Source organism: Colobus angolensis, unplaced genomic scaffold (assembly GCF_000951035.1).
Source record: "Colobus angolensis palliatus isolate OR3802 unplaced genomic scaffold, Cang.pa_1.0 Scaffold90, whole genome shotgun sequence".
Lineage (NCBI taxonomy): Eukaryota > Metazoa > Chordata > Mammalia > Primates > Cercopithecidae > Colobus > Colobus angolensis.
The window spans coordinates 3489538-3513959 of NW_012122932.1; the positions used below are offsets into that span (position 1 = coordinate 3489538).

Below are 24422 nucleotides of genomic sequence, written 5' to 3' on the forward strand. Positions count from 1 at the left end.
GAGCTTGCAGTGAGCCGAGATCGCGCCACTGCACTCCAGCCTGGGCGACAGAGCGAGACTCCGTCTCACAAAAAAAAGAAAAGAAAAAGAAACACTCCACCTAATAAATGAAGAATTAAATCATTAGAATATTTTAATTTTTCAAAGTTGTAATGAAATAATGTATCTAGCAATGATCATCAGTAGCCATTTCTACTCACCAACACCACCACCCCAAATCATAGATGTGCAGAACATCAATGTAGTATTATTCCTAAAAAGAAAAAAATAATCAGACCTGAATTTCAAGTTTCTAGATATAACCACCATTTATAGAAAATGTAAAAGAGAGGGGAACAAGTTAACCAACAACATAGGGGTACAATCAGTGAAATCCTAACTGCAGAAATGACTCAGTGTCTTTAATAAATACATTGCAAGGAGAAAATAAGAAGGAAAAATAACTAGCAATTAAGGGACTTAAGAGGTACATCAAACAAATGCAATGTGTGAACCTTGATAGATTTTTATTCAAACAACTAATCACTAAAACAAAAAAAGAAAAGAAAACAAGAATAGGATAATTGGAAAAACTTGAACGCACTGACTTGATAATGCCTTAATAGACATTATTTTCAATGCTTTTAGATTATTGTGGTTGGCTTTTTTAAAGTGTCCTAATATTTTAGAGATACATTCTGAAATAATAATACTAAAAAGAAAGTCAATAAGAGTTTATTAAGGTTACTAAATACAGAATAAATATGGAAAAAAATTATTGCATTTGTATTCACCATTAACAATCAAGACACCATTTACCTGAACAAGAAAAAAAGTTTAATTTAGAAATAAATTTTATAAAGTTGTATAAGATAAAAATTGTAAAATTTTTAAATTTATAGAATATCATAAGAAAGACATTAAAGACCTAAATAATTTTTTAATATGCTAAGTTCTCTGATAGAAAGATAGAAATATCAAAAAGATGACAGTTCTACTCTGGTTGAACTATATATTCAAAACAATTCTAATGCATTCCATAAGGCTTTCCATAGAAATTAAGAAATCAGTTAAAATTCTATTCTTGACAAAGGCCAGGCATAATCAAAGCATTCCTAAAGAACAACAAAGCAAGAGGGCCTGTCCTACCAGACATCATCATTTGTTATTAAAACCTATTAAGACCGTGTGATCTTGGATTAAGGAGAGATCAATAGACCAATGGAACTGAATATAGAACCAAACACAAACTTCCATATATATGGAAACTTGCTTTTTGCAGATTAGTGGGGAAAGATTAGACTGCTTAATAAATGATGCTGAGGTGATTAATTATCCATGTGGGAGAAAATCAGATCCCTACTGTATATCATTCCCTAAAGTCAATTCCAGGTAGATTAACAGTTTTACTATGAAAGGCAGCTCAATAAAATTTTTAGAAGACAATATAGGAGATATCTTTTAGGATTTCAGGGTAGAGAATAATTTCTGAAACATGACACAGAAAGGGCAATCCGTAAAGGAAAAGATTCACAAATTCAACAACATAAAAGCTGAGAACTTTGGTTCATCCAAAAACATGAAAAGGGGAGCAAAAAGCAAGCCCCAAATTGCAGAAGATATTTGTAATAAATCACTGAAAAAGGATTGATTTCCAAAATATATTAAGAATTTCTACAAGTCTAAAATTTAAAAAATGAGCAAAAAACATTAGCAGGTATTTTAACACTTGAAAAAATTCTCAATTTCATTAATCATTAGGCAAATGAAATTTGAAATCACAAAATTATAAATGGTATCATTTCACATCCACTATGTTGACCAAATATGTCAGATATTACTAAGTACTGTTGATGATATATATCAGTGGGAACTGCTGGTGGGAAGGTAAATAGGAAAAGCTCTTTGGAAAACAGTGAGACATGACCCCACAAAAAACTGCAAGTAGCTCAAATGCCCTTCAGCAAGCAGACCAACTGTGATGTATTCAGGCAATGGAATACAGCACAGCAGTGAAAATGAGTGAACAGCAGTTACATGCACTGATGTGGATGAATCTCAACACACAATACTGAGGGAATGAAGCAGGTATGGGACAATTGCAGTATGACTCCATCAACATAAAGCTCAAAAACAGGTCAGACTGAACAAAATATTGTTGATGGATACATCACAGGTGTAAAACTATAAAGTAAAGCAAGGGAATGGTAAACACATAATTAGGGACAGTATGGGACAGGGGTGCTCTTACGGAGAGGAGAGGCTTCTAAGGAATTGGCGGTGTTCTGTTTCATAAACTCAGTAGTGGGTACATGGGAGTTATTTTACTATTCTTTAAGCCGTACATATATATTTTATACATTTTCTCTATGTATAGTATATTTCACAATGAAATGTTCTGAAATATGAATTTGATCACCCTCAGGGACTCTTCTAACTCTTGGATTTTGAAATTCCATAAAATCCAGTCTCATTCGAAAAGTTGAAAATCACTAAAATTGTATCACAGAGTCTTGGACTTTCTGATCTAACTGTGTCCTCAGTTAACCACCCAGCCCCTTCATCTTACAAATGAGCTCCAGAGAGCTGGGGTAACTTTTTCAAAATCTCCCAGCACTTGAGTGCTAGAACAGGACCATGGACAAAGGTCCAGTAACCTACAAAACAGCACATTGTTCACTGACACATTCCGGGGCTGTGTGCACGCCCTCCTTCTGGGCCTTATATTTACATGGAGCATTTAGACTGGATTTGCTCAAAGCAGTTTTAACATTCAATATTCCATTCCATTGTTAATCCATATGGTCTGCTTTTTTTAATTGGTGGACTTCATTTTTTTGATTCACAGAATAACGACTGCCCCAGGTATACTCTTGCCACATCAGTTCCATACTGCAAATCCTCTCCATGGCTTTCCTGTTATTTGAATGTCTGGCTCCACTCAGCCTCAGATCCATCTGTCATGCTGGTCCAGCTTGCCTTCCATCCCTGTGCTCCCCGCTGTATTTCCAGGAACCCCTGAGAGACTTATCAACCTTTACATCCTTTCTACCAAAAACTTCCTCCTTCAGTTCCTTGGGAGAAATGGAGGACTGATTGTTCCAAGTTTTCCTATGGTCGCCTGGATTTCTCCACTGGGAGAGGTGGCTCTGGGGGTGGAGTTGGCAAGGGAGACAAAGGAGAAAAAAAAAGGGGAAAAAACAGGAGCTGTTTCCAGTGAGGTTGTAGGCCATGACCTAATTGATTCCACAGCCATGAAGTCAATTGCTCCACCACCTGCACGGCCCAGAACAGCCTGTGCTCTGGCTTTGCCTGCTCATGAGACCAGACATTGTTTGATGTGATGAATTTTCATAATGCCTGTTGGAAGATGAACCTTTCCCAGATTTCTGCCACCACCACCGTCTCCACCATACTCCTGCCTCTTCATAGGGGTGGGGTCAGTGGTCACAAGCAATGCTCCACACTGAGTTTAAAATGTTTAGGTGTAGAGTAAGCCCTAAAGGAAGCTTTTCTTCTCATAGACTTACAGGATGGCAGTTCTACTCAGTGATGAGACCAGAGGTTGGGTGGTCTGACTCTCAGACCATTGTGTCTCCCACTGTCCTGAGCTGTTCCCCCCATGCAGTGACTTCTGAAGCTGGCTCTTCCTCACTCAGCCTCACCCCTTAAGCCTCCAGTCCCCAGGGGTGAACAAACGCTTATGAAATGTTCCTGGCATTCACCTGGCACTCTCTCTTATTTTTAACCTGGCTGCTTTTGTGAAACAACTTTCTCTGTTAAAGGTGAGGTAGTATTTGCTGGGGTGTTTTCACTCAGTTCCAGGCTGACTCTTCAGACTTACAGGCTTGGTAACTATCTCATTGGTTTTCCCATCATTGATCACCCTTGAGAAAGTTGACTTGTACTAACCAAGTCCTCAGGAAACTGATGTAGAAAGCCAGAATACCTGTTCATCAATGTAGACAAGAGGTGTGACCTCGAGTTGGACTGTTTCATGGTGGCCTGGCCAGCACCTGGCCTCTCAGAGGCAATCTAGGTGGAAAGTCGGTCCATCAGACAGCAGCCTCAGAACCAGGGGAGCTGGTGACGGGATTTAAATGGGCCCCCCAGTTGCCTTCTGCTGATTGCTAACCAGCCCCCTTCCTGGCTGGCACATCCTTGCTTTAGCTGATCGGTACATTCAGTGGGTTACTACAGTTCTGGTGGCCCTGTGAGCCGTTTATTCCCTTGGAAGAAATTTTGCATCTTTCTGCTCCGCCCATCATGTGTTCATATCACAACTTAACTCCTTACAGGAAAATCTCATATTTCTAAGTCGGGGTGGATCTCACATAATTCAATTGTTCAAACACCTAAAAATCTACTTGTTTTTCTATTTTGTCCTACATTTATTTCTCCCTATTATGCAAAAGAATATTCCAAGAGACTTTATGAAACGCCTTGTAAAATCCTGTTGCATCTCTGTTCAAAAGCCATCAATGCAATTGATCATTTTTGCAGCTGAGTGATGGAGAATTATTACAGTCTTCTCCCATTTTTATATATGTTTGAGATATTTTTCTAAATTTTTCTAAACTAGGGAAAAAAACATCCATGGCTCCTCAGTATCCTACAAAACCTAATCTTCTTAAACTGGATCCAAGCCTTCCTCCGACTGGTCTGAACAATCTTTTCCTGCATTACTTCTCACCACTTCCTACAAACACCACCCCTACGTCTAGCCTTCACACAAATCAAATATCACTTGCACCTTCCTGCCTCTGTGCTTTGGCTCATTCTGTTCCTTTAGTGTTCAACTGAGATGCTACCTCCTCTGAAAAGCCTCCCATGATCCCTTGCAACCGACAAGGTTTCCTTCTTCTACCTCATTCACAGTCCTTACTGCTTGCACTGGCTCCGTGGCCTGTCACCGACGATATGGGACATTTTTTTCTATATGATCTTCTCTCTGCAGCACTTTTAGCTCTTTGAAATTCAGAGATTGTGTTTTATTATTCCTGCCTGGGAATAGACGCCCCTCACTCCTTATGGCTATAGCGAGCACAGATTCTAGACTTCAAATCATCCATCCCATTGCCATCCGAAGGTATCTCCAGGTTGGGATTTGGAGCATATGGTCCCCACACTGCTCTTCACCTGGCACAGAATCATGCACATAGGAAGTACCCAGGAAATGTTTAACTGAATGATTCTTTTATTACATTCATATTTCCACCAGCTGTGCAGCCTTGCGTAAGCCACATGGCATTAAACTTTTCATTTGTGTATTGGGAGGAATGTACACATCAGTGCTTCTTAGAGTGCATCAGAGTCAACCTAGTGGGGTCGGGGAGTGCTGTTCAAATGCAGATGCCCAGGCCTCAGTCCCAGGAAGTCTGATTCTGGCCCAGGTATCTGGATTGTAAGAAGCTCTCAGGGTGATACTGATGCTAGTGGCCTACTGTCCATTCTTTAAGGAATACTGACCCCAAAGGCCTGTGAAGTCTGACATGCTACCATTCTGTGGCCACTCATGACAGTCAGACACCAGCCTTTCCCCCGATGAGGACTTTCTGCTTGCAGACCCTCCCTGCACTCAAACTGCCGTTGTTTTCCTCCTTGTTTTCCTCCTTGTTTCCCCAAGTATGTGGCTGTGGCCTGGCCCAGTCAGGCTTCTTCTTCAAGAACCAGGAGTACATCTGCACCCAGGACTACCAGCAACTCTATGGCACCCGCTGTGACAGCTGCCGGGACTTTATCACAGGCGAAGTCATCTCGGCCCTGGGCCGCACCTACCACCCCAAGTGCTTCGTGTGCAGCTTGTGCAGGTGAGTGGGTGACCAGCAGGGACTGGGACCCTCTGCATAAGCCCCCGGGGCAGGGGAAGACCTGGCTTTTTCCAGGAAATTCTGGGGTGTATAAACTTTATGCTGGGCGTTCAGATTTCTGGAACCTCAAGTGTGGAGGGATCTGATGGGCCAGTGGTTTTCAAACACTGTTGCATCTGAATCTTTCTTATAAAATACAGTCTGAGCTAAAACACTGGTTTGCCCTGTGATAGGCAGAGTGAGGATCTGTACCTCCAAACTCAGCCTCCCAATTCCTCTCAAAAGGCCCCCACAGAAACCACTGAGTCTCTCAGAACTCAGTTTGGAAACTGTGGATCAGGCCCAGCCTCCCACACCCTCATCCACAGGTGGGACGCGGATGTCTGTTCAGAGCCTTCCTCCATCATTCTGGCACCACTTCATGCTGTTGGAGTGACCCTGGCAAGTGACCCCCACCTCTGTAAGCCCCAGTTTCTCCACCAGTAAAATGGAGGTCAAAGCCAATCCAACCTCACTGGGTTTTCTTGAAGATTAATGAGATAATGATGCAAAGACATTAGCTCAGTGACCAGTATGTGAGAGTGTCTGTTTTTATTATTCCTTTCATTATCATGATGATAGTCGTCTACCTGCTCTCGGGACATCTCTTGGGATGCAGAGCTCACCACTGCCTCCTGCTTCACCCTCTGCATCTCCATCACTTGTTAATTCAGCAAGTGTACATTAAGACTCCACTGAATGCCAAGCAACACATTAAGGAGATGAAAAAATGAAGAAAGCTCAGCCCTGCCCACAAATACATTAAATGTTAATGGATAGCTCTGATTACCTCATAAGTAAAGCATGATTAAAGTATATGTGTATTTTTTTAATTGGGAAAGGAATGTATAGATTAATTATTCTCCCCACAAAAGAACCACCAGTCACTTACCAGTTAGAAAAACTAGAGTTTCTGATTGAGACTAATGACACAGTGTGTAAGAAAACGTAATCCTCTCATGGAATTCATTCATCTACCCAGCTCTTAAAACCTGAGCCCTGAGCCCTGGAATCCCAGACCCATCAGAGGTTAGCACAGAGGGTTCCTATGGTACAATATGAGGTTTCTGTCAAGCCCCAGAGAGATGAGGTGACTCTCCAAGATCATGCGATGTCTTTCTACCACAAGGTAGTGGCTGAGCCACGATAAGAACACAGCTCCCCCGACTCTTGACCCAGTGCTCCCTCCATTGTGCCACAGTGCTGATACAAGGGCAATAGAGCCCCTGGAGCCAATGTTAGGTGCTGTGTTCAGAGTCCTCATAACAGGCATCCCACTGCATGGGCGAGAGCAGCTCAACAGTGGGCGTGGTGGTGCCGGGGATTCTGTACACGGTTCATAATTTAGTTAGGGAGGCAGAGCCTGTACCAATTTGAGACTCCTCAGCTGTGGAAACTGAATAAATCCAGAGGAGGAGAGGAAGAGATTATTTACAGACTTACAAACTTCCTATTGCAAAGGGAGATTTTGAAAAATGCCTGAGTAGTAAAAGGAAGAAATTTTGGTAAGTTTGGAGTTGAATGAATCCTTGACATATGGGAATAGATCAAATTTATGGAAAAAGTCCTTCCAGGAGAGAGAACAAGTATATGAGGAGTTAGTAACCTCTGCTTCTTACAACTCAGACATGTAAGCTCAGATAAGCATCATGATCTGCCCAAAATACACAAACACCCCAACTGGGCTCCAGTTCCCGCCACCAGGCCCCTAATTGAACAGTTTAGTTGACCTGTCACTGTGAACAGCATTTGAATTTGCGTGGTGCTCTAGAAGTCAAGCTGTATGTGTTACCAAAGTGCTTTGAGCATATGTGTGGTCAGCTACAGGATCCCTCAGAAGAGGGTGTGTTGAATTTCTCCCTCATTCCACTTGCAGGAAGCCTTTCCCCATTGGAGACAAGGTGACCTTCAGCGGTAAAGAATGTGTGTGCCAAACATGCTCCCAGTCCATGGCCAGCAGTAAGCCCATCAAGATTCGTGGACCAAGCCGTGAGTCCTCCCCATGGGTGTCTCCCTGTCCATGGGTGTGATCTCCCTGGGCTCCCCTTTCCCAGCACTACCAACTGCTCCCACAGGCCTGGAGGGAAGTAGGAGAGGTTCGCAACCTGGAGGCCTCCTGCATCATGACCCTGTTGGTATGTGGCCCAGACTCACAAGTTTCACAAGCACAATGCAGGGAAGAGGGGCTGCCTGGCCATAAACAGTGGTAGCCAGTGCCACATATTTGCCACATGGTATGTCTCCTCTGGGACAAGCTGAGTTCCTGATCTTATGTCCCACAGATACCTCAATAGGGCTGATCAAATGTTTTTTCACCAGTGGCTCTGAATTTTTACTGACTCCACTAATAAGAATTGGCGGACATGGCTTACAGAAGAGGTAGTATGGGGTGCCCTGGGAGCAAACCACAAGAGCCGTGTTAGTGCCTCTTAGAGGGTCCCATAGACCACTGCATCAGCTTCACTGTGGGACTTGTAAAATTGCAAATGTCTGGGCTCACTCTGCACCTCTAGGGATGGAACCTAGGAACCAACATTCCTAGTAAGCTTCCTGGGTAATTCATTTGCTGTTCCTGAGACTCAGAACTACCATCTAGGGATAAAGGAAGCATCTGTCATGCCATGATGAATGTTATGTTTTATCATCAACCACAGATTTGGAGGGAAACTGAGGACCAGGAGCGTGCCTCAGAATGGTCATTCTAATTTGTGGGATGTCCATTCCACTCAAGTGCGCCTAGTGATAAGATGTCTAAATCGTTGTTCCCAGATGCCCTTGGCAGACTGCTGCTGCACGTGCCCACACACACATAGACCTGGCCCCCTGGGTCTTGGTAAGCCACACTAGGCTCCAGTGTTCTTTCATGTTATATGACACTCTCACTGGCCTCGACAAGAGAATCAATGAAAACCCATTAGCCTCCTGTGCTGCATCACTGTGCGGGTGCAGGGTGCTGTTGGCCATGGTACCAGCAGAGTCAGCATGCTGGGCTGCATCCAGCCAGAGAGAGTGAGCAGAGATCACCCCGAGTCAGCAGGGCTTAGCTCCCAGGGGCTTCCCTGGAGTCCGTCCAGCTGTGGTGAGCTGAGGAGAAAGACAGTGAGAAGGCTCCCTCCCTTGCCTGCTCTTCCTTTCAGCCAAATCGGATCTGTTCCTGGAATGTGCACAGCCCTTCCTTTGGCGTCCTTGATGATGCTCAAGAATAGATCGCTGCCCCAACCAGGTTGCCATGTCAAGGTGGCTGAGTGCATACAGTGTTATCCTTCACAGCTCCTTGAAAGCATCATCCAGAGTGACAGAAAAACAAGGAGGCTGGGATGTGGGACCACGACCCTGTGGCCAGTGCTGAGGACCCCAGAGACTGATGGGGCCATGTGTGAGGCAGGAGAGGGAGAAGTGAGCCTGAGTTGGGAGGCTGCCAAACTTCTGCATGCTGCAAAGCAGTCACAAAGCCTCCCTGAGACTCAGTTTACCTAGTTATGAAAGAGGGATAGAATTTCCTGTCTTCCTCACAGGAGTGTTGGGGAAAGCAAATGTATTAGTTCGGGGATCAAACTAGGATGCATTGCAGTGTATAAAATGCTCTATAAATACAGAGTGAGGGATGATATTGGCATGGAGGTTTAGTATAGAAAGCACACCAAAAGAGAATGCAATTAAGACTCCTGGGTCGGTTGTTACTTCCCCTACTTTGGGTTGTGTGTTACTGCATGCATTTGTGCTGCACCTATCACCTACTGTGTTAGGTGGGATATTTCTTCAGCTGAATGTGGGAGTCTCACATGTGAGTGTGTTTTCAAAGAAAGGCTCCCAAATGTGTCCACCATAATTTGGATGTTTAGGAGGTGGAAGAAGGTGAGGAAAAAGTGAGTCAAGAGGAGAAAATGAGCACCTGGGCAGTTTCCAGTGGGGGCATACTTAGTATTATAGCTTATCTTGTTACTCACAAAGTAAAGACATCAATCCGTGATATGTTTTACAGAGGTATTTACTCCAAAGGTGGTCACTATTCATGCTGCAAATGCAAAGTAGCTCCTGACTAGATGGGGCGCTGGAAGGTCTTCTGAGCTCCCATGGGATACAGGAAACCAAAGCTAGGTTTAAGAGATTGCTAAGAAAAAGAACGTATCATGGAAAAGGAAAAGAAGAACAAAATAATCGGGTTTTTTTAAGCTACAAGTGTGACGTTTCATCTCTGGAGAGTAAATAAAGATAATATGGAAAATTAGGAGCAGTGTCTACTCCAAAGAGATCAAGAAAAATACTCAAGAGAAAATAATTCTGTAACACAGGAAGAAGAAATGTTTCCTCACCGACCTCACTGAGAAGAATCAGCAACAGTAGCAGCAGAAACCCCACCACCACCACCTCCACCATCACCATCACCACCACCACAATAACCATCATCATTGCAAACACTGATTGACTGTTACTATTTCCAGGCACTGCACAGACCTCAGTGAGAAGAATCAGCAGCAGTCTCAGCAGCAGCACCACCACCGCCATCACCATCATATCACCACCATCACCATCATCACTAACATCACCACCATTGCCATCACACCACCACCATAACCATCATCATCACTAACATCACCACCATCACTACCATTTCCGTCACCATCACACCACTACCCTCACCATCATCATCACTAACACCACCACCATTATCATTATCATCACTACTACCATCATCACCACAATCATCACCACCACTATCTTCACCATCACTACCATCATCATGAACAATACCATCAATACCACCACCATCATCACCACCAACACCACTGTCACCAACAATGCGATCACTACCATCATCCCCACCACCACCACCACCTCCATCATTACTACCGCAATAACCACCATCATTGCTAACACTGATTAACTGTTACTGTTGCCAAATACTGCAAAAACCTCATTGAGAACAATCAGATGCAGTAGCAGCAGTACCACCACCACCACCATCATCACCATCACCTTCTCCACCATCACCACCATCATCATGACCAACACCATTGACACCACCACCACGATCACCACCAACACTGTGTCTCCACCAACACGATCACTACCATCATCACTACCATCACCACCCTCATCACCATTATGACGAACACCACCATCACCATCAATGCTATTGTCACCACCAACACAATCACCACCACCATCACCAACACTAGCATAATCACCACTATTACCACTATCGCCAGCACCAGCAGCATCAACACCGTCACCACCAATATTATTACCACCATCACCACTGTCATCATCACCACCAACACTGTCAGCACCAACAATACCACCACCACCACCACCATCACTAACATAGATTATTACTGTTGTCAAGCACCTCACTAAGTTTTTTTTACAGATTTCATTTAATCATTACAACAACCCTATGAGGGAGATAAGAGTAATTATTTTATAGATGAGAAAACTGAGACTCAGTGAGCATAAATGACTTGCCCAAAGTCATCCAGAAAACGAATAATGGAACTAGAATGTGAGACCAGCCAGTCTGGCCTTAGATCCTATTCCCTTAACACCCTGTACCAGAGACATGACTTGCAACTTGGGAAGTGTCTAGTCTTCCTGGATTAGTTGCCTAAAACAAGGTACGGAGCTTGCTATGACTCACAAAACCCACTCATTTTTGCTGATTTAAATAGAATGAATGACACAGTCTAAAAAAGATAAAAATGACTGTCTAGTGTCTTTAGGAGGCCTCAGTTTATAACTGAGGGATCTGTGAGGGACAGGTGGTAGCATCATACATTCTGCCAGCTGAAGACTGTAATTTTGGAATCGAGAGGAACATATGGAGGAGTGGACAGCTGGCTCTGCAGATACCAACTTGGAACAGGGTGTGGTTTTCCTGATTCTATTTATTACACCAGACCCACGGGCTCCCTGGTGGCATGCCTGAGGCTCCACTGGTGGTCAAGAGTAAAAGGAGGAAGAAGAGGGAGAAAAGGTCCTAGTAAAAAGGAAGCTGATATAATGGGGGAGCAGCAGTATAACATAAAAAGAAAAGCCACATGGAGAAGACATCCCAGAATTCTCACAGAGAATCAGCAGGCTTCCCTACAAAAGGACTATCACTCCTGGCTTCAGAACAGAGATTGGGTAATGCACAGAATGTGGGTTAAAAACAGGAGGATGTGAAATAATAATGACAACAACCACTTGTTGGATACATATGGGCCAAGCATTGTGCTAAGGCCTAACGGGCCTGATTTTAATTAACCTTCACACCAGTGTTTTAAGGAAGATATTCAGATGAGCAAGTCTGGGCTTAGAGACCATACATCTCATAAGGGAAGGAGCTAGGATTCTCTCCTAGGCCAACGTCCCACCATTCACTCCAACTCTCAGCCCAGCCTCTAACCACTGTGCTGTACTATCTCCTACAGCTTAACTCAAGGGGCTAAATTCATCTCAGATGTACCACTGAAAGTTGAAGAGATAGGATTCATTTTCATTACTAGAATGTAGCCATGAAAGGATCCAGCTATGCAGTAAATTTTTTTTGAAGAAATGGAGAATTGTGTTCTTTGCCAATAACATGTCTGTCTCCTTGGAATCCACAAGTGAATTTGATCAGTGGATGACCTTGTCAAGCAAGAAAAAGTGTAAGGAATAAAGAAGAGAGAAACTATAGTTGTCTTTAATTCTTTGAAAGAACTGTCATATGGGAAAAGAAGTAGATTATTCTTGATGCATAAGAATGGGAGCAGTCACAGGAGTCAAGTCTCGGCTCCATATAAAGAAGACAGTCATGACAATCATACCTGTCCAAGGGCAGAGTGGACTTCCTCACCACCCCTTCCTCAGGAGGGGTTAAACTGCCCACTACTGGAGGTGATTAAGCAGAGGAGCGGTGCCCACTTGTCAAGAATGCTGTAGGTTACTGCATTGTGTGGGATGTTTGACCAAATACTGTATGAGCTCCAAACCCCGTGGAATTTTGAGGCCCTGTTGGGGAGGCCCACAGAGATACAAGTTCAGTATTAGTGGCCTAGAAAGCTTGACCAGGTGTCTACAGTCCTTGGGTTCCTCTATACTGAGCATGGACAAGTCATTTCAGATCCTTGTCTATCTATAAAAGAGAAGGGGGTACCTGACCTCTCTAAGCTATTGCATTCTGGAGTCTAATTATTGGGCAGGGGGTGCAAGTAGACTTACAGACTTACCCCAGGAGAATAGAAAGGAAGAGAGATAAATCCCAAAACTCTTTCTTCTCCCAACCTCCATCTGAAGGCCTGGGGCTTGAAGCGTTTTGCAAGTAGAGACCTTTCTGCCCCCAACTTGTACTAAGGGATGTTAGAAAGGCATGCAACAGCCAAGAGGAGGAGTACTGTGGGAACTGACTCATACAAACACTTCCTCGGGGCCCCAGACCCTCCACACAGCCAGCTGGACCCACCACCCTTCCTAGATTTGCAGACACATCATCTTTTCTTCTAGGACAGTCTCCCAGCTGGATGTGGGGGCTGTCCAGCCAGCATCCCCTAACTTTACATGCAGTTTCTGCTCTCCTCACTACTCCAAAGTGTGCATTTGTCTTATGGAGCCAACAGAGAACTTTTTCCTCTGGTCAACTTTTCCCCATGACCCTTTCCTCCTCCAAAGTGGGTCATCCGGTTGGCTAGGCCTGAATTCCCAGCAGTTGCCAAGTGCCTTGGATGTTGGCTCCATTTCCGGACCCTCTCCAGACATTCATTGAGCAACAAGCGGATGCTAGGCTTGGCCCACATTCTGTTGGCCCCAACTCACATTCCAGGGTGACCATGACAGGGAGTGAGAGCACCTTTCTGGTTTGGGACAGTCTTATCAGACCCTATAATCCTTGCCACCTGGGAAGGCACATGTTTAATGTGTGAAGCACAATGGGGAAGGGGTGGGCGTGGAAATTCTGTTTGTTGCCTGGGTACCATCAGGCCCATTCATTCATACACATTCAGTAAATGTGCTTTGAGTTCCTGTTATGGGCTGAGCACTGTGCTAGGCAAAGGAATAGATTTAACAACAAAATATAAACACAGCCCTTGCCATTGAGTATATAGCCTAAGAGTTTGAAAAAATGTATACTTAGCCCAACCCCAGGAGCAGTGCTTCTTAAACTTTACTCTGCACGGAGGTCTTGTTAAAATTCAAGAGGTCTGGGTGGGGCCTGCAATGCTGCACACTGTCAGCTTCCAGGTGATGCTGACACTGCAGATGGCAAGGTCATGGACAGCAGCAGAGCTTAGTTAGCAATTTGAGGAGGGCTGGAAGCAGCGCAGGGTCCACTTTCAGTGAACAATGTGGTCTTGATAACAAGCAGGGAGGTCTTTCTTTCTCCCCTACACCAAGACCCCTTGTCAAGTGGCCAGGGCTCCAGTGGCCTTTCCTCTCCCTTGGGAGAGCCTCTGGGCAGCCGCCAGTGTCAGGGTGGGAGCAACTATGGGAACACTGGTGTTCAGGGAGGGGTTTCCTCAACGGGAGCCTGAGATAGCAGGGGTCAAACGGCCCAGGGTGCTTTGCTCAGCAGTGTCCTCTTGTCTCTGCAGACTGTGCCGGGTGCAAGGAGGAGATCAAGCACGGCCAGTCACTCCTGGCTCTGGACAAGCAGTGGCACGTCAGCTGCTTCAAGTGCCAGACCTGCAGCGTCATCCTCACCGGGGAGTACATCAGCAAGTGGGTCCCCCTGCTCCCACCCCAGCTGCCTGGGCATCTGCATTCTGTGGGGCCTGCCCCATCGGGCCCGTGCCCACATCCAGCATCATCTCCCTTCCTTCCCATCTGCTGCTGCACTCTGGCCAAATGGCATCTTTCCCAGTAGCCTCTTTCCCCTGTTGGACCCTCCCAAGGGGGTTCCCTCTGCCCGAGACACCCTCCCTGTTCCTCACACACCTGCCGGCCCTTCTCTCCCTTCTGGTCTCAGTCCCCATGCCTTCTCCTCTGGCCGTCTCTCATTTACTGCCCCATTTTGGGCCCTCAGAGTACCTTGTTTGTTTCCTTCACACAGGCTGCCACCATTGATAATTACATATTTATCCCTGGTAACTTTGTAATAATGCTAGTAATACTACCTACCATTTATTGTGCTTTAATTATGGAAAAGGAACTCACTACTTTGTATCACTTTAAATCCTCATAACTGCCCCTTTGACGAATTTATCCCCCCTGAATACTTAGACTTGAGAGAGTAAATAGCTTGCTCCAATAATAGTGTTTAATCTCTGTCCCCACCAGGACAGGGGCTTTGTTTTAATCACTGCTATGTCCCCTGCCCTGAGAGCCACGCCTGACCCACAGTCAGTAATTTGGTTGCTGAATGAATGTAATGGAAATGAGAGGAGGTGATGGGTGCACAGGTATCCAGAGAGGCCAACCTCCAGTGACCCACACACTGTGGTATTAGAGAAGCGTCCCCTTGTTGCTAGGCCCCAGGGACCACATTTATATACTCAAGTACCTAAAAGCAATCATCAGCACAGACCCTTTGTCACAGCTTTGATACCACATGACCCCAGATGCTTCTAGATGCCACTCTCTGGCCTGATGCCAGGCAGTGGCAAGCACACAGAGCTGCAACGCACATGCTTCTCCTGTCAAGACACCGTATTCTAATACGGGAAACATATGCTGCATTCATGAAGAATTATGACACCAGGGAATGTGTGATCAGGAGCCCAGACAAGCTTTATTCTTTAAGACCTTTTTGATCCTAAGCGACAGAAAACCCCACTCCAACTCAATTAAAAGCAAAAATAGGAGTTTATTAACTCACAGAAATGGGAAGGCCAGAGGCATACTGGCTTCAGGCATGGAGGAATCCAGGGGCTTAAGGATGTCATTAGTACTTCAGAAGTCTCTGTCTTTCTCTGTCTATCTTTTTGTCTCTCTCTCTTTCTCTCTCTCTCTCTTTCTCTTTCTCTCTCTCTCTCTCTGTCCCTGTCTTTCTCTGCTGTCTTCATGGTGGATTAGTTCTCAGCCTGGCCCTTCCCAAGTGCTAGCAAAGAAGATTGCCAACACTCCAGGCTTTCATACCAAGCCTAGCAGAGGAAGCGGCCTCCTTCCCAGGAACTGCAGCAAACGTCCCAGGGCTGCCTCTGATTTGGCTACTGTTAGGTCACATACCCATTCCTGACCAATCAGTGACCCAGAGGATCTGAACCCTAGAGCCAGAGAGCAGCCCCTGGTGACCCACAGGGACCTCACCTGGGAAGGGGTGGCTTCCAAAGGGAAATCCAGGTGAGGTACTATTACCAGCAGAAGGGGAAGTGGATGCTGGCCAAACAACACCTGCCTGTGTCCAAGATAACAAGTAAAGGGCTGTGAATATTCAGAGAAAAAAGAGATGACTACTAACTAGCATGAAGTAGAATCTTGAATCTCTGAGAGTTCCATGGAAGGTGGGGGTAAGACTCAAAAATGCAAAGAAGGAGAGTTTCTAGGCAGCATGGCCAGCCTGCGCAAGGCCAGGGTGGTAGGTGAGTGTTGGACATCTCCATCCTGTATAGGAGCTCAAATATGTGCCCAGGTGAAGCCAGATCCTGGGCTGCATAGGTGAGCTGAGGTCACATCACCAAGAGATCTCAGTGCCATGCTAGCAGGAGTTTGGCATTCCCCTCTATGCCTGCCAAGCAAGGAGTGCCTTTAGTACGTTGCTGGCCAGGAATGCTTGAGTCTGGAATCCTAAATTAGAATTCTCTAGGGACTTAAGGGATTGTTCAGAGCTCCTCTCAAGGAGGCCCAGCCCAGGTTGCCTACCACAACTGGTATCTCTACAGCCTAGCGCTGGGCCCCTTACCTGGCTGCTGGCAGAGTGGCAGGGGCTCAGAAGCACTGGCTCAGGCATCAGATGCCAAGGGTAGAACCCAGCCTGTGTGACCTTGGCAAGGGACTCCACTGCTCAGAGTCTCAGTTTCCTCATTTATGAAAATGGAGAGAAGATAATCTACCCAAAGGGTTGTGTAAGGGCTCAGAGATCTGTGCTTAGCACCCAATTAAGTGCCCAGTAAATAGTCATTTTACCATCTTCTTTTAGAATTGTGTATTGCTAATTCCCCAAGGCCTCACCAACAATGGATCCAAAAGAGATTGTGTTGGCATTTATACTCAAATCTTGTTGGCTCATCACATCCACCTTCTAACAAATGACTTTTTCTCCCTGCAGAGCTATCCTCCTGCACCCACAGAGTGAGAACCTGATTGAGCGGGGGAGGAGTTGAAAGGGTTGGGGGAGGTTTGTCTCAAGGGCTCACAAACAAGTCCTTGCCTTGTGGGCACAGTCACACCTCCAGACCTTGGTCAGATAGGAGTCCTCACTGCTGCTTCTGTCAGGGTGGACCCCCAGCAACCTCAACAGGGCAACAGCTTCGAGATGGAAAAGTGATGTGCCTCTCCTTTAGGTCTCTCAGTGTCTGAGCCAAGTTCTCTTACACCCAAAAGTGAAAGAAATGTTTCTCTCTCCTCAGAGTTCAGACTTGGTCATTAGAGGGAGGCAGGGCCCAGAAGCTAAGCTAAGCTCTCCGATGCCCCCAATTATCTCTACATCAGTCCTAGAGAATTGAGAATCAAATGTCCTCCTCAAAGACCCCCTCTCAGCAATCATGGTGACTTCCAGCTGCCATTTGCTGAGTACTCAATATGGCTAGGCACTGTCCTGAGCCCTAGGGTACACCGGACCCATCTCCTTTAATCCTCATGACAACCTGGGTGAGAAACCAGACCACCTGGGTTTGAATCTCAGCTCTAGGTTATCCTGGGTGGCCTGGGACAAGTTACTAAAGTGCTCTATGCTTGGGTTTTCTCACCTACACAATGGGGATACTAATAATTCTGACTCAAAGGGTTGTCATCAAACACCATCAAAGAGCCCGGAACACACCAGCAAGAAATGTTAGTGACTATTAGTCATAGGGGGTAGTATAAGAATAAGAGATAACAATCTTATCACTGTCCGCCAAGTGATAAGCATTGAGTAAAAATGGAGCACACGGGAGGTGGTCCCAGGAGGCTTCCTGTCTTACACTGATCTGGGAGCATAGTCGGATGATTGTTTCATACAGATGAAATTGTTTATTAAAGGAGGAGCATCGAACTTTGGCTCAGTCACCACAGGCTGCAGGTCCTGAATCTAACTGCCGTGCACACCTTCACTGATCCTCTCTAGCTTCCTCTTCCCGTGTGTACTTCTTCTTGCAGGGATGGTGTTCCATACTGCGAGTCTGACTACCACGCCCAGTTTGGCATTAAATGTGAGACTTGTGACCGATACATCAGTGGCAGAGTCTTGGAGGTGAGTGGGTATAAGTAACGGTGAAGATGTGGCAGGGTGACCTGTGCCTCCAAAAACTCATCACAGAAGGAGAAAGTCACCCCACACCTTTTTTTCTATAGCCTTTGCCTCCTCCACCTTTGCTTGCTACATGACCTTCAGCAGATAACCTTGCTGAGATCTCTGGGAAACCCCAAAATGAGAAGGTGGACAAAATTCTTCCTGGTTCAAAAAATAGTGTGCTGGGAAAATCAGTTGTATCTTTGATTCGGACCCAGACAGATTTCTAGAGAGTGACATTAGGATTTTCCTCCCAGCCCTGCCGGAGGATGGAAGTCTTTTTATGTTTTTTTTTTGTTGTTTTTTTTTTTTTTAGTATTTGGTAATGTGCTGATTTAAGAGTCAGCTTGTCTAGCAGCTTGCTCCCTAAGCCCTTCTTTGGCGGGTCCATCACCATGGCAATGCCTCTCCCCAGCCTTCCATGTATGACTCCTTCTGCAGTGACAGACAACCTGCAACACCCTTGCTGAGCCCCTGTGCACTGGTCTTTCTGGCCTTTCTTCCTATATCCTGTGGGTCTAGAAGCTATCTTCCTATACTTTGGGACCACCCACCTTGATGAATTAGAAACAGGGAAGAGCTCAGTGGAAAGGAAAAATAATAGCCTAACAGGAATAATTGAGCTCTAATATTGATTCTACTGCTAACTCCTGCTTGGATTTTGAGTAAGATCTTTGCTCCTCTAGGCCTCAGTCTTCCCATCTAACAATAGCTAGAGGATCAGATTGGATCAGGTATTGTAAGTAGAATCATTCATTCTGCCAAATCTGGCCAGTTGGTTGTGGTTACCATGAGTGATTTGTTGAGAACAATTCTGCCGCCACATGTGGACTCAGCAGGAGGGGATGTAGCAACCAGGAAGGAACTCTCTGAGGGCATGCATTGAAGCAGAGCCCTGAGGATGAAAGAGCCATCCCTGAAGGGGCCTGAGGTGGGAAGAGATAGAGGAAGAATGAGCTTGACCCATTCAAAAACAGAGAACCCACACAGAATTGTGCCTGCAGGATTTTTCTCAACACAACACTCATGGTAACCACAACCAAATGTCCAGATTTGGCTGAATTAATGATTCTGCTCACAATAGCTTACCCAGTCTGCCAGTGTGGCTGAATTCTACAAATTGAGGATAGCGGAGGATGAAATATAGGAGTATATCATATATGGCATACCATGTAGGACTTTGTAGACCATGTTTAGAAGTTTGGGTTTTATACTGCGTGCAATGGAAAACCATTGGAGAGTTTTAAACCAAGGACTAACATGATAAGATCATGTTTTTAAAAAGATTTCTCTGGTTACTATGTGGAGAATTGATGGAGAGAGTCAGAGACAATGAGATATAAACAAATGAACAGTACTGGGAAACATTTAAGCATCTCCATAGAGCCGTAAGGAGTGCGATGCAGAGGACAAAGCATGAGTCCAGGAAGGGTTGTTGGGGGTGGGTTTCTGAGGGCCTGGGATACCAGGGTGGAGTTTACATGTGACTCACTGGACAAGGGAGCATTGTGGAGAGACTGGGCAGGAACGTCCTGGTTAGAGCTGGGCTTCCGGGAGGATGACGTGATAATGTACACAGGCTACATTTGAAGGAAGGAAGCTGGAAGGGACGAGTGAGGAGGCCCCTGCATGACCCAGGCAGGAAGGACTCAAGAGGTACAGTAGCAATGAAGAGGGAAGCAACCCTTGTGCCCAGCCCTATGGAAGTAGAATTCCAATCACTCTGCAACTGAGGGGCAGCTTGCAGACATGAGGATTGAAGGAGAAGCAGCTAAAAGTTGCACCAAAGAATTACCTATTTTTGAGGGATAGGAAGCCTGGTGTCGTTGGCAGAACTGGGGACGACAGGGGAGAAAGCTGATCTGGCAGAAACATGGCAAGTACCATTTAGGATGAGTTGTGATTGAAGTCCCAGGAGTATTTCCAGAAGGCAGTCAGAAATACGGATCAGAGGCTGGGAGCGGTGGCTCACACCTGTAATCCCGGCACTTTGGGATACCAAGATAGGATAATCACTTGAGTCCAGGAGTTCAAGACCAACCTAGGCAACATAGTGAGACTTCATCTCTACAAAAAACAAACAAAATTAGCCAGGTGTGGTGGTGCACACTTGTAGTCCTAGCCATTCCGGAGGATCCCTTGAGCCTGAGAGGTGGAGCAACGTGAGTTGAGATTGCACCACTACACTCCAGCCTGGACAACAGAGCAAGATCCTGTCCGAGGCAAGAAAAATGAGAAAAGAAAAGAAATATGTATCAGAGCTCAGGAACAAAGCTCAGCCTGGAGGAGCCAATCTTATAAACACGAGGCTTTGAATAATAGCACCACTCAGGATTTCCAAGACAGAGGAAAGAGAGCAAGGAAGGATGCTGACACCAACCTTGGTGAGCAGCTGCTTACAGTGAAAGCTACTCAGAAAGAGACTGAGGAGGTAGCAGAGGAAGATATAGGAGGAGAATCAGGGATTCAGTGAAAGGACAGAGCTTCAGAAAACATGGCGAGGTCAGAGTGTTGGTCAAACTGTAGAGCAGTGAAGGACTGCGCGGGCTGCGGAAAAGCTGTTGGATGTGAGAAAGGTCACCTTCAGAAGAGTCATTTGTTGGCTTTGCAGAACGGTGGGGAAGAGGCATCCAGAGTGTAGTAGGTTGAAGGGTCAATGGAGTGGGAAATATCACAAAAGGAAACTTTTCTTTCCAGAAAGAAAGAACTTAGATTACAGATGGGGCCGCAGATGGGAATTTGTTCAGCGTTTCCAAGCTGCTTTGAAATCCTGTTGGTGGCGGCTGCCATTTCCCCGAGAGTTACCGTTGTTTAGCATTGTGGTAGACTGTTCCTCCCAGGCAGCTCTTGTGACTGAGTTTCGATTGATTCCATTTCTACAAGGCTCCATTAGCATCTTGGATTTATTGATTTTTTTTTTTCTTAGAGCTGGAAGAGACTTTTAGCAATCAACTACTTCAACCTCTTCATTTTACAGATGAGAAAAGTGAGACCAAGACATGCAGTGTTTTTCCAAGGTCACAAGCAGCACTTCTGGTAGAGACAGAGCTAAAATCTAGGACTCCAGGCTGCTATATCCACACTGATACCCACAGCTCTCAGCCACTCGTGGGCCTTCGAGTTAGCATGATGTCAGGAAACAGACATGGCTGCAGTAAAACAGACTTGAATTCAGATTTTACCACTTCTAGCCCCGAAGCCTTAAGCAAGATACGTCCTCTTAGTCTGTATCTATCAATAGACAATACTACTGTCATTTAATTCCTAATGAACATGTTAGTCAAGACTTTTTGGGCTGCAACAGAAAGGAAGTTTCTCAGCTCCCATAACAAAAAGCCCAGGAGCTGGATCCAGTGCTTAAGGAAAATCATTTAGAATCCCCAGCCATCTTGGCTTACTTTCTTCCAGGTTGAGTTTATTCTCAGGAGGTTCTTCTTGGTGATGGGAAAGTTGGACACCAGTTGCCCCAGGCTTAGATTCTATCAGCCGGCATCCCCAGTGGAAAAAAGAGCTTCTCTTTTCTAATAGCTCAGCAAGCATTCTGGAACTAACTCTCATTGGACAATCTCAGGCCCATCCTTGGACCTCTAACTGTGCCCACAAAGTTGGAATATGCTCATTGGTGGGGTCAGCACTACTTAACCCTGTGGACTGATATGGAGGAGAGGTAGCCCCACCAAGGAAAGGCTTGGGACTGTTTCTGGAAGAAGAAAGAAAGAATGATGGCCATGCAGGAACAACAGTGGCCCAAGGCAGAGCCCAGCACATCGTCTGGCACACTGCAGGCATTCAATTAAATTGTTTCTCCTTCTCTTCTCATCCTGTCCCTTCCCATTTCCTCCCTAGGCCACCCCATGGTCCCTTCCTCAGTGACAGAGCTCAATGACTGTCATTGTCACTCTTCCATCCTTGTCTGTTTCCTCACCAAAAATGACCACAACCTGTTACTTGTTGCTACATTTTTGAACCTGGTTTGCCATTTTCAGTCCTCTCAAATAGGGCTCTGTTTTGAGGTACCAATTTTTTGCCATTTTTCTTTACTATTTTCCTGATTACAGTTCACTAATAGACAAAATGGTTCATCTCAGCTAGCTGACGTGGCTTTTGCTTACTCTGGGTGCTGGCTGCCCTAACCTCCCTTTGCTCAAACTGTTTTCAACACCATCCAAGACTGGGGGTGCTGAAATGGGCATGAAGCCTCTTTCAGCTGGGGCGAGGTAGTGGGGCATGACATTTAGGAAAATGCTAGGCTTCAGTTTTGCCAAGGCGCTGTTGCCACACTGGAAAACAGGTCTATAATCGAAATAATAAAGAGACACAGAGTAGGAAGAGGCTGCTAATTAAACCGATTATCCTTGTCATGCTACAAGGGAATCAGTCCCACACATTCCAGCTTGGGAAAATAGCAGGCTCCTTCCAAAGTTTGAACATATTTGCTTTGATGATGACAAGGACACTATCTCGTTGGTATGAGGCCATATAAACAAATGGGGGGAAAGAAGGAATATTGGAGATTTTTTTCTTTTTGTAAAAATCTGCGTTTCCCACATTCTTGCTAAGTTTTTAGAATAGAGAGAATATCTCCAGAATAGGCAAGCCCATCTCAGCAATCTTCCACTGCCCCCACATTTAAAAAAACAAACAAACAAAAAAAAACCTAACTTTGGAAATAGGTCTTATTATTATGCAATTATAATTTTTGAATTGGCAGGAACCCATTAGTATCACATCAAGTGACGGCTTGGACAGGGACCTTTAAGAACCCCTAACATCCATCAGTTTCCCCTGGGCATTACCCTCCCTCAAAGAAAACCCTGCCTGATGTTGCAAAATATTTCTTCAAACAAGGGCCACCTGCCAGCCCAATTGCTGCACCAAGCTCCTGCATATACAAATGCTGGAGCCGCCACTCAAGGTCCCTTTTACAACAAGCCCTCTTGGCTGGGATTTTGGTGTCAGAATTGTGACTCCAGAAGCGAGTGCTGAGCTGGTGACTGGCTCACACAGATCTGGACCCAACATGCTGCTGGCTTGCGGTGAACCCTTGAGGCACACCCTTCTCAGGGGCTGTTTCTTCCCCTCATGGAAGTCTTTGCAGCTGCAAATTATTTTCATTTTTAATTTAAATAGTGATGGGGAAGGAAAGTGAAAATAGGGAAAGGCACTCACCAAATCCACACTGGGGTGAGCTGGGGTAGGGCTGGACACACCCAGGTGCAAGACTCACAGGACTGGTCTGGGGATCTGAGGTTCTACAATGGGTCGTAAATCACCCACTGAGCTCTAAAAATCTGTCTTTTGTGTGCCAGTCTCACAATTTTTGCCATGCCTGTGAGCCTCATGTGCTCATTCTTCCATAATACTTTAAGTTGTCTTGAAGTTGGCCCCCTTATATGTAAGAAAACTTATATACGACATAACAGGAAAGCCAGTATCACTTGCCATATTGTGTGTAACCTGAAAATAGAGTTCTAGCTAGATTCTACTGCACGAGGAGGTTCCAAGCCTCACACCTGTTCTCATTCTTTAAAAGGCAGATTCGTAAGTTTTGGATAGATGTTAAAGACACATGAGCACCGAACTGGTACTTCCTCCTTGACAAAATCAGAAGAATGTATAAAGGACTGAAAGGATCTTTTTTTTTTTTCCATTGGTCCAATGTTATTAAATCCCAAGTTCATGTACCACTTAAAATCATTTCATGTAACATTGGTGGTAAGGGCCCCTCACTTGGGGAAATGCTGGAATGTCCTCAAAGCAAGCCTGTTTCCTCCTCTGGAAATGAGGAGGTTGGACCAGTGGCCTCTGAAGGGTCCTTCCCAGTGTCAGAATAGAAGAGCAGGTATTCAGGGAAGTCCCCTGAACTGCCATCAGGGACCCATGGAGTGAATCAGGAAGCTTCCTGGCTGGGCTTTTAGATGGTTGTGGACTCCCTTGGGTAGCTCCAACCGACTTTAGGGCCATGAAGATGCGAACAACACTAATGTACCCAGGGAAGATTGAAACCCAATTTGCCCCACTAGACAGCAGCCCTGGCTCTCACCTCCTGCTTCATCTCTTCATTTCCATAGGCAGGAGGGAAGCACTACCACCCAACCTGTGCCAGGTGTGTACGCTGCCACCAGATGTTCACCGAAGGAGAGGAGATGTACCTCACAGGTAAGCAAATCTGACCCTCTGTAAGGCCTTCCGATCTGCTCATGACTGGAAAGGAGATGCAGTCTCCTTCAGGTTCAGTGTTATCTTGGCTTTTGGCTTGTCCTCAG

The 24422-nt window shown here is 45.4% G+C and overlaps 1 protein-coding gene across 2 annotated transcripts in view; it reads left to right on the forward strand.

The window, feature by feature from the left end:
• The window catches only part of ABLIM3 (actin binding LIM protein family, member 3), a 120325-nt gene that overhangs the window by 52119 nt on the left and 43784 nt on the right, over positions 1-24422 (forward strand). For both annotated transcript variants that reach the window (XM_011931523.1, XM_011931522.1), the window contains 5 exons: positions 5606-5789; positions 7705-7817; positions 14381-14507; positions 18024-18117; positions 24228-24315. In XM_011931523.1, coding sequence (XP_011786913.1) covers positions 5606-5789; positions 7705-7817; positions 14381-14507; positions 18024-18117; positions 24228-24315 — 606 coding nt within the window. The remainder of the gene's footprint in view (positions 1-5605; positions 5790-7704; positions 7818-14380; positions 14508-18023; positions 18118-24227; positions 24316-24422) is intronic.